The sequence below is a fragment of the Acanthaster planci genome, linkage group LG18 (genome assembly GCF_054643075.1).
Source record: "Acanthaster planci isolate LZ-2023a linkage group LG18, COTS_SCS, whole genome shotgun sequence".
NCBI classification, from domain to species: domain Eukaryota; kingdom Metazoa; phylum Echinodermata; class Asteroidea; order Valvatida; family Acanthasteridae; genus Acanthaster; species Acanthaster planci.
Genome location: NC_141794.1, coordinates 1,304,355 through 1,314,516, shown reverse-complemented (window position 1 = coordinate 1,314,516; position 10,162 = coordinate 1,304,355). Strand labels below are relative to the sequence as shown.

The window sequence follows — 10,162 nt, the reverse complement described above, 5'->3', positions numbered from 1 at the left end:
GGCCCTGGAAAGTGTGATTTGCTTGGCAGCTTAAAAAAAAGATGTTCACACATGGCTTGAACCCCCCTCTGCTCTGTACGCATGGCGTACTCAACGCCCCGCCCCTTTCGTACGTACGTACTTTGTAGACGGCCCCCTTATCCAGCCTCCCTAACTTTACGGAAAATCCTGGATCCGCCCCTGATTTAACTTTTTATATCCGTTCTTATCAATGACAATTAAGCCACCGTGTCACAACTAAATATCTTAATTGAGGGTTACTTAAAATGACTCGATTTGTTGCAGATTGTTATAAATTTTTCCATTTCAGGAGATGACACACATCTGTTTGTATATTGTATCGAAATTGGAACTCAACTTTGTGACAGAGGAGAGAGGGGCCGTGCCAGCATATCTCACCTACACTGGGCATGTGTAAAATAATTGTGTAAATCATCGATACTCAATTCATAGTTCACTGTTTGTACAGCATGCAGGTGATTAACCCATGGAGAAATGATTACAACTCATTATCAAAAAGTTTCAAGTTGCCATCAGCCTTAAAGGGATACAGGGACCATTGCTCAGGTTTAAGTTATGTTCCTGTTGAAGAGTAAAGACCCCGATCAAATTTGATCCAGATGAAGTTGCTGACATGAATGAGAATTGCATGTAAGTACCAAAGAAGTTACTATCAATTTTGAGTATTTCTGTTGTTCCCTCAGTGTTTCAATTTATTAACATCGATGTAAAGCTAGTCTGATTGACATGTTGAATGTATGCCTTTGAATACCGTGCATGATCCAGATGGTCCTTAGCAATCTTGAAGCTTGGGTACAACTGTTAGTTATAACCTAACTTGTGATATTTTGATCATTCGTCATGGGCCCATCATTGGTGTTAAAGTCGCACAAGTCCTACTGATTTCATGTTTTACTTGAGGTATGAATTGAATGTATATCCTGGTATATCTGTGAAACAGTCTAGATCTGCAATTACATCGGATCTAAATCCAACTAAAGATAGTCCTTACACTGATGGGCCCATTGACTCTTAGCTAGTTCGAGAAAAAAGGTAAATTTTGAGTAAATTGAAAAGTTAGATTTTATCCCTTTATACAGGTACCTTATTTAGGAATATTCATCTAACTTAGAAACGAGCTTTTAAAGCCATGACATCATGACAAATGTCAGCTACGTATGCATGCTGAATAAAATCGAAACCAGAAAATGATGAAGGTTTTTGAAAATTTTTGTTTTAAATTTAATTGACCAGAAATTGGTCAATTTGTTGCGTAAAAGCTTTGACCAACACTGTTGCCCAATATTTGGTCAAATATCAACCGTCTAAATCACTGGATAATTTTGAACCAACATTTCGTTCAATAATTAGCCCCAACATTTGGTTAAGGATTATACCCATTTTTTGAGCAAAAGTTTTTACCTACTAATTTTGTCAATTTTTTACCAAATAATTGAATATCTTATTGCCCAACTACTGCTGGTAAACGTTTTGCCCAACTTTTGGACCAGTTTATATTTGACCCAACGTTGGTAAAAAATGTTGTATAAACTATTACCAACTCGATTTGGGAGGCAACAACTTACAACTAAGAACTTACAAATTTCAAACTAAATAGAGGAAATCTTTGCCAGCAACACCTGCCATTAAAACTCACCATAAATACTGCATAAATTACCATCACGTATAACTTAATTTAAAAACGTGGGGTATACGTTTACAGAATGGATAAATGGATAAAAGTAAACAATTTGAAACTATATTAATTAAAATGGATTTTAAAGTTATTATATAAAATCTTATTGCATGCAAGAGTTATAAGGATTAAGCAGAGTGACGTAAACGAAAATTCAATCCACAGTAGTGCGAGGTTTTCAACTGATTAGCGGTGATTGATGCAAAATGAATCATCAAAAATGAAAACTGATTTCCTTTTGCAAACAAACTGTTCTTAAAGTCCACAAACTCAACCGATTTGTCTCGTGAAATTAGAAGCATATAATTTAGTGTTGTCTTCTGGAGGGAAACTGTAATTATCGTCAATGATGTTAAGTATTATCCGGAGAGACGAGCAGAAGCCTTCAAGCCATGGACAAAAAGGCCCTTAAACTAATCGGCATATAGGTAGCCAGAATCCAAATACCAGGTCTTCCATGATTTGTGCAACCTCAAAAAATGCCAGACCCTATACCTCTTTCCGTTGATATCTTGACACGTTCTCTCAAAAGTCGTCTGAGAATCTTACCGCCCACCAACTCAGGTATTTTGTCCAGAAACGCAATCCTTCCGCTTAGTCACTTTAAACTGAGTTGAATTTAAACTAAGTTGACAGTTATAAAGAAGGATGTTAAAATGTCATTAAAGACCCAGTTTGGTGCTAATGAATTGTATGGAAAAATAAACACTAAAGAGCACAAACTCTGTATTGAAGTGAGTCGAACGTAGCTTTTGACTTAAATTAAAAGTACATAAATGGTCTCACAAAGGAACAATTTATGGGTAGCCTCTCTTCTGAAAACTGACACCATAACAATTTGTAGTGATAAAATAATTTTTGGAAAGAGGGTTTAATTCATAAGAAATTCATTACAAATCTGATAGAACATAAATAATTCAAATTGAATTTCTTCTCATTAGAAAAGGAGTTGGTGACAAAAACTTAATCCTCAAGCACTTTCCATACGTTTCAACTTTCCACTTTTTTTTCTTGACAAAACTGGCAATGCCATGCAGAAAAACGGAAAAATAATTTCAGTGCAAAGTCCATCTACACCGAAAGCCCTTACAAATCACTTCACTGAATTGCTGAGTAAATACGAGCCTTTCCTGTCAATTCATAACTTGGCAGTGTTACCAGTCAGAGGGTGTTCACCTTGTGAATCAGAGTGAGGATTGAAGTCATTTCTTTAATTCTCTTCGGAGGATCTTGCCACTAGCAGACTTGGGGATCTGATCCAGGAAAACAACTCCCCCACGAAGCCACTTATGTGGGGAAGCATTCTCTGAAACCACATGATCCAGGACAGAATAAGATTGGAAATTAATTTCAAAGTCCCACGTGTTTTGTCCATAACCATGTCCTTGAACATACAAACGGTACTCACTGACAGGCAAAGCCTAAAGCATAACCATCATATGCATATGTACACTGGTATCTTCGCAGGCAACGGACTACAAGCTATGCACATTTAGTTGAAACTAATGACAGTCTCTTGCCAGATCCACTTTATGCAGCAGGTCCCGTCTAGTATGCCAAATTGGAGCCCTCATCTACAGATCATTCCCTAACGTGTGAAGAGTGTAAAATGTATTCAGGTAGGGGGCCAATGGGGCCCCAGCACCAAACTGGTTTTATTTTTAATCAAGAGAGCAAGGTTTTTTGTCTGTTTTATTTTCCTTCCTTCCAAAGGTCTATAATGTTGCCTCACCCCTAGCAAGACTGTAATAGGTTACTGTACATGGAAACATTTCCAAATTTTTGTGATCCCAAAAAAACAAGTTTGGCCCCCTCCCCGAAAATTGGGTTTTTGATCTGCACTTTCCTGGGTAGGGTCGGGAATAGCACCAATTGGTTTTTAGTCTACCAAGAGACAGAATTTAGTTTGAGCGATCACTTTATGGTGTAGATTCCTGAGGGAATATGCCACATCAGCCCCTGTGGGTCTACCGGAAATCATCCAATTATCAATTTTTTTGTCATCGAGTTTTCACCTGCCACAAAGTCCTGGACCATCTCGGGGGTCAGGCTCTCTGTCTTGCGGACAACAAACGCCCGGGGCAGCTCGCCAGCTGCTTGGTCAGGCACCCCTATCACCCCAGCATCCAGAATCTGAGGATGTGTAAGGAGTAAGGCCTCCAACTCTGCTGGGGGAACCTGGTGGGGGAAATTTCACACAACCTTCTTTTCACCTGTTCACAATTCACCTGTTAACCTACTATACCTAGGAAACAAACCTGAGTCAGAACCTAACTCAGACATTGAAGTTACTCTTACTTGGAATGCCTTGTATTTGATGAGTTCTTTGAGTCGATCTGCAATCCACAAAAAGCCATCTTCGTCGATATGGCCAATATCACCTGCAGAGTGAAAGATCGGTAAAAGTCATAATTCTGAACACTGCATTTCAAATGTACACACACTAAATTTCAAGATAGAGCCGCCAAAGCTTTGGAATGCCTTGAGCACTCAATCGGGATATACTGTCTGTCCTGAGAAACTCAGGTCTGCTCTGAGAGATTTCTAATGGAAGCAAGCATCATGATCTCTTCGTAACAAGTCCACATTACGTTGGGAACAAGTCTCAGTCTCAGTCTCCAAGTCTCGGTCTGAAAGGAGTGGATCTCAGTCTTGGTCTGGAATTGCCTTGGTCTTGTCTCGGACATCAAGGTCTCGAATACAACACTGTAACTACTCCACATTACATTGGGAACAATTCAACTTACACAACAGGATCTCTTCCTATATACCCCCCAGGTACATGCAATTATGTACAAAATAAATAGATTTTGAAAAACAAAATGTCTCCACCTGTGTGCAAGAAGCCATCTTTGTCGATGCTCTGTGCCGTGGCTTCTGGGTTCTTGAGGTATCCTTTCATGGTCTGTGGTCCTCTCAACCAAATTTCCCCGTCTTGACCTGGGCCAAGAGGTTTCCCTGAAGTGACATCAATGACCTAGGCAAAACAAGGAACCAGCAAAACATTAATTGGATCTTTTACTGAATCTAAATCCAACAGGTCTCCCGCTGATGTTAGAAAACAAACGTCGGGTGGTTCGTTGGATTTATCTCTCATTTTTCTGGTTGGGGAAGAATCTTGCACCCTATGTAAGCTTTCTTTTACCCTTTTTGCAACCCACACATTTAACGACTCTCAACCAGCAGAGGGAAATGGGAAGATATTGATGAGTCAAGGTTCGTACTCTGTGGTCTAAACAAGATGGATCGCATTGGAGGGTTAACGACTGATTTCTCAGCACGTACAGTAGTTCATTGGAAAGGTTGAGAGTACTTGGGAAATGGGTGAAAATTGAAGGGGCCCAATCGACTGCTTAAACTTGTTTCAAGGTTTTAAAAAAGAGGCCTGTGGTTCTTCCATTATATTATCGAGTAAATGCATGTGATAACATTATTTCTAAGAGTTATGTTGGATCAGCAATGAGCCATTTCACTGTTATTTTGTAGGCGGACAATGTGACAAATTTGTTTCAATGTTAAACCTTCATCTCAGCGTTTGGCAGAAGCAACCCCACCGGTCCATAGTTGATGACATTGTAGGGTGTTACGGCGATGTCACAAGATACCTCTGTTAGACCATATCCTTCAGGGAAAAAAACTAATCGATTCATTTATTAAAAGCTCAAAAATGCTGGTCTGAATTTCACAGAAATTTCTTGGAGAAACGAAACTTTTCCTCAGACCGTTTCAGTCACGGCAAAAACTTGGTAAGAACGGGCAGCTAATCAAGACAAGGACAAAATTCTTATCAAAGACATTTCACAGAAGATGGCCAAGGTGCCCGTTCAAAATGATGATTTCCAGCTTTTTTCAACAGACAAAATGCAATATTTAGTATGGAAATCTGTTTTAATCCCCAAAGTCCAAATGACAGCAATTGTATTACTAGAGGGAGGGATTTATACTTGTCAATTTGCTTTTCTTTGGAGGAAAATCAGGACAAACCTCATATGAAAATCTGAACTAACCTTGTGTGAGAGATTTCAAGTTAAGCCTGTTAGCAATCGTCTCCATTATTTCTTGGCCAAGTGGAGCAGCCCCTGTTGCTATTTGACGGACTGATGACAGGTTGTACTTGTCCACCAAGGGCGACTTGGCCAGAAACAACATGAAAGGAGGCACCAGCGAAAGCAAAGTGACCTACAGGGAACACAGCCGGTCACATCTCAAAATCTCAGAGAGCATTTGCCTCAGACAAAACTGGTCCAATGGACAAGCAATGTTGCCAGCTAGCTGTTCGTTTGGGATGGAAAAACTACAGTGTATCATTGGCTGGATTCATAGCAAGCTGACGTAGGTACGCACTAATCTAGGGCATGACAAATTACCTGGTGAAGACGATGACAGTCACAACTGGGGGGGATCATGTTTCTGATTCTGGTTTACCAAAATAGATGACATTGGTAATTACCTTGTAGTCCTGTATGCTCCGCAAGAAAGATTCTGGTTGGAAGTATGGAAGGCTAACGATCCTTATCCCCAACCAAAGGAATTGTAACAGGCAGGAGTTCAAGCCATAGACGTGGAAGAAAGGAAGCAGGGCCAATGTACAATCATCTGGGTAGACCTCGAGGAAGTGCTTGCTGATCAATACCAGGCAAAGAAAAAAAAAAGGTTTTTTATCTTCAGTGGAGAGACTGGCAGGGGAAGTAAAAATCAAGTTACATGTACTTTCTGGAAATTTGGGCAGTCAAAGCCAGGAACAAATTTCAGGCTGAAAATGAGACTCAATGCAGTTTGGTATTCAGCAGGGAGCAGAGAGAGCAACTAACAATGTTGCATTTGTGCCTAAACCCCACGATATTTGTGCACAGGTGCTGAAGATACGATTTCCTTGATTTATGAAAGTCAACACTTGAGTTTTTAAAGATTTCAGTCAACAGCATCTACGTTTCAATACATGTGTAATCCCCACAACTATGCGCCAAGTAGCCATGTGCAAGTGTCTCTCCACACCTAGGGCAACTGTTGTTTACTTTTCTTCCAGTCGAGAAAGTCTTTATTGATACGAAGCACCTCCTCAAAGAAGAGACAGGTAAGTAACCCACCTGGTTCGCTGGAACATGTTACTGATGATATTCCGGTGAGTCAGCATGACACCTTTCGGCAGTCCCGTGGTCCCACTGGAGTATGGAAGCAGGACTGTGTCATCGGGGTTGACCTTTGGCCTTGGAAGACTCTTCCCATCGTTGTCGAGAAGTGACAGGAAGGGGGTACATCCCGGGTGCTCGCCGAAGACAAACACCTCCTTTAAAAAACAATTGCCCCCCCCCAAAAAAAAATCTTACTTCTTGGAATAAGAAGTGATTTCAGGTAAATCTGGACAAAATCAACAGAGGTGGAGCAATATTTTAAGTGAAAATAAGTTGCAAATAACATCTGTAAACCAATGCCTGTTCCCAGGCTGCAAGAGTTCATGGCTTCCTGGCTCATGGATATAGGGTCATTCACTGTTTGGGCAAGAGTTCATGGCTTCCTGGCTCACTTTTAAGCTGGGCAGTTTCTCCTGCGCCTTCAATGCCCTGGCAGCAATGCCCGGCATCGTGATGAGATACTTGGCTTCAGAATGCCTCAGCTGGTGCACCAACTCATCTGGTAAGGAATGGAGAATACTTTTATGAAGTCTATCAGGAACAAGGCTGATGAAACTTGCAAGGGGAAACAGATACAAGATGTCGTCGGCGAATGGGCCCTTGCTTATTCTTGTCCAAGCATTTTCAAGACATTTTCAATATCATGTGTGCAACCTTCAGAACACCCAAATTGTCGCAAACTCATGAGTCTTTGGTAACGTACCTACAGTGTACTTTGGGTTCATGGTAGTCACAACCCCACCAGCATTCATGACGCCCAGCAAGACTACTACGTACTCCAGACAATTGGGGCTGTAGATTGCAAACACGTCGTCTGCCTTGAAGCCCTTGGAATGCAAGCTGAATCGAACCTTTCTGACCAGAAGTTTGATCTGCTTGTAAGTGTACATATGCCCCGTAATGCCATCGACCTAGTCCAGAGAAAAAGACGAGAGGAATTTTGCAATTAATAAATGAAACTTTGAATGCCAAGTTCTATGTTTCACCAAGAAGCTACACGGTTATGCTTAGTGCTTTTTGCAAAGCCTTGAAGAAAGAAACTTACATCTTGGACTAGATTAAAAAATATAACTTCATCTTCTGGTGCAGGCATCTTGACAGACTGACTACCAAGCTCCTCAGAGCTGACTGATTTGAAGTTGAGAACTTTGCAAGTTACGCACTAATTGGCATGGAATTTAAATGCAGTTAGAGTGTGAGGTTGATTTTAAGGCCAGAAATTTAACCGGTCACTGATTCCGGAGTTCTAATGGCTTAGTTGACCCTGCTGCGAGCAGCACCATTTTCAATGCAATTTTTCTTTCAAGAAGTTGACAAATATCCAAGAACAGTCCAACTAGCTGATTTAAAATGTGTTTTGAACTCATCTTAACGAGCTCGCTGCATGACCATTACTCAATCAAAAATTACAAATTTTGCCGTTTTACACCCCTGTAGAAGTGTTTGTGAAATGTTATACCCAGTGTTGGCTCAAACTTTAATTGCGGTTCAACGTATAGCTACGTTAGAGGAGAGAGATTTCTAATACCATGGCAACTTTGTCTCCATAGTGATCAAAGGGCTCCATGATAAATTCATCAACAGCCATGTTGGGAAAGCTGACGTCAGGAAACTTGCTTTTGAAGATTGTCATCTTGATGGTAGGTGCAGTGAATGTGGTTAACTGCTCAGGAAATTAGGGACAAACTATCGAAAGGGAAAAATAATGACAAAATATGATAATTTTCCAAATAATTGAATATAGGGCCTACATGTACTCAGGTAAATGACTAGTGCAATGGTCACTCAGCACAATCGCATGATGATGGTGACTTCCAATGGATCCATTATTGAAATCTGCGACTATACTTCCCTTTTTGAAACAATGCTCCTGAAAAACCAAAGCCAAGTGTTTTCTAAGTAAATGCTTCAGAATTTCCCAGCTAAATTTCACTTCTTAGGACATGTTATCACTTTCTGAATACTTTTATAGGCCTAATTAAAAGTTTAACCATTTGCTGCCGGGTGGATTTTTCTTGAGCAAGACAAGATGCCGTCTCATTTTCAAGATTTTACGTTTTCACAAATTCATCATTTCATTTAATGGCCGTTTATACCAAAATGAAGGACTCTTTGGGCACTATTCTAAAGCTGACAGGTAAAATTCATTGACTCCTTAATTTCAGCCAGGCCTGCAGCCTTGGAAAAAGAGCCTAGATTGTGCGGTGTTACGTAAGATTCTTTTGTTCCCGAAGCCGGCACCGTGCACTGCTGACCTCTTTTTCAATAGGGGACAGAGCGGTGCTGTGTGGCTCATCGCTGTGGTGGTGGAGTGCTTTTGTCCCCATCAGTGGTAATCCGCTCGCTCTAAGTGCAGTGCCTAAAAACGAGGTATACTGTTTCAAAACGAGGCTGGATTTTCTCCACTATTGAGAGCGAAAAAATGTCGGTAATGCCCAGCAGCTCAGTCTTTTGCGCTGAGCACGGTCTTTTGTTATAAGGCGCGGCTTCGGGCTCCCGGCTCTGCATATAAAGCCTATGTACTTGAAAGCAGGTCGCACTGCAGGAAGTGGTTCAGGGGGAAATTAGTTTTGATTGTATACACAATTGAACTCTTTCACTGAAAGTTTCAACAATTCACAAATATGGCCACTGTAACTATGTACCATGCTGCAGTGTGACTAAACTCACCATATGCAGCCAGAAGTGAGACGGCCGAATCCATAGGTCTTCCTACTCCTAGCCTTGTAGCACCGCTATACAAGGCTGCAGAACTGAGCATGCGCATTAACGAGCAGAAGTTCACAGGTACGCTATGAAAGCCTCACAGTACATATCCAGGGCGTGGGGGGGGTACCCATCGGCCCCACATCGTACGTGCCAGTGCACAACATGTAACTTCGTGCGGTATGATGGGGTCATGTGCATGAATGTATAGGCCAAATTCATGCATGCGCGATACCCCGTGGCCATGGCGGCATACATACCAGGAAGGTTTTCACGCAACCCTTCATGTGGAATACATTACCCACTAGTTAGCCTGTATGTATGATCATGCATGTGGATCCGGGAGGTGCAACATTTACATCCAATTTCCAAATATTTACGTGTGCCACCGGCTCCCTCGTCAACGTAGGCCTACTGCGTGAGGTAGGCTGTACGCGTACGTACGGAGCAATTGCTGGCGCGGCAAGCAAGCTGGGCTTGTCTCTGGGCTTTAAAGCTGCGCGCCTCTGAGCGCTTGGACGAGTCCCTGGCAGAGTCCGAACTGCTTGTTTTGTGGCTACGGATAGTGCAGTTTTTGTTACACCAACGGGAATGTGGGAAAAGGCGTTAGGGCAGTCCATAAGTACAC

The 10,162-nt window shown here is 41.5% G+C and overlaps 1 protein-coding gene across 4 annotated transcripts; it reads right to left on the bottom strand.

The window, feature by feature from the left end:
- Window positions 1–1,712: 1,712 nt before the first annotated feature.
- LOC147796070 (uncharacterized) lies at window positions 1,713–9,960 on the bottom strand. Of its 4 annotated transcripts, none has more exons than XM_087148575.1 (12): window positions 9,499–9,958; window positions 8,357–8,514; window positions 7,532–7,739; window positions 7,221–7,327; window positions 6,784–6,983; window positions 6,147–6,318; window positions 5,704–5,827; window positions 5,218–5,318; window positions 4,529–4,673; window positions 3,995–4,077; window positions 3,712–3,874; window positions 1,713–3,002 (listed from the first exon to the last, which is right to left on the bottom strand). In XM_087148575.1, the coding sequence occupies exons 2-12, from the start codon at window positions 8,459–8,461 to the stop codon at window positions 2,899–2,901; spliced, it is 1,512 nt and encodes a 503-aa protein (XP_087004701.1). In that variant the 5' UTR covers window positions 8,462–8,514; window positions 9,499–9,958; the 3' UTR covers window positions 1,713–2,898. The 4 variants fall into 4 exon arrangements, with proteins under 4 accessions (XP_087004701.1, XP_087004700.1, XP_087004703.1 ...); XM_087148574.1 differs by having other exon boundaries at window positions 5,704–5,875; window positions 9,499–9,744; XM_087148576.1 differs by lacking the exon at window positions 1,713–3,002 and adding an exon at window positions 3,016–3,284 and having other exon boundaries at window positions 5,704–5,875; window positions 9,499–9,748.
- Between the last annotated feature and the right edge of the window lie 202 nt (window positions 9,961–10,162).

What these genes read in the sequence shown, in the direction of transcription:
- LOC147796070 (XM_087148574.1), bottom strand. Translation starts at nt 8,461, where the DNA reads ATGACAATCTTCAAAAGCAAGTTTCCTGACGTCAGCTTTCCCAACATG. An exon ending in GAACCCAAAGTACACTGTAG is followed by an intron (nt 7,328 to 7,531) that starts GTACGTTACCAA and finishes ATTCCTTACCAG; the next exon opens with ATGAGTTGGTGCACCAGCTG. An exon ending in TCAAATACAAGGCATTCCAA is followed by an intron (nt 3,875 to 3,994) that starts GTAAGAGTAACT and finishes TTCCCCCACCAG; the next exon opens with GTTCCCCCAGCAGAGTTGGA.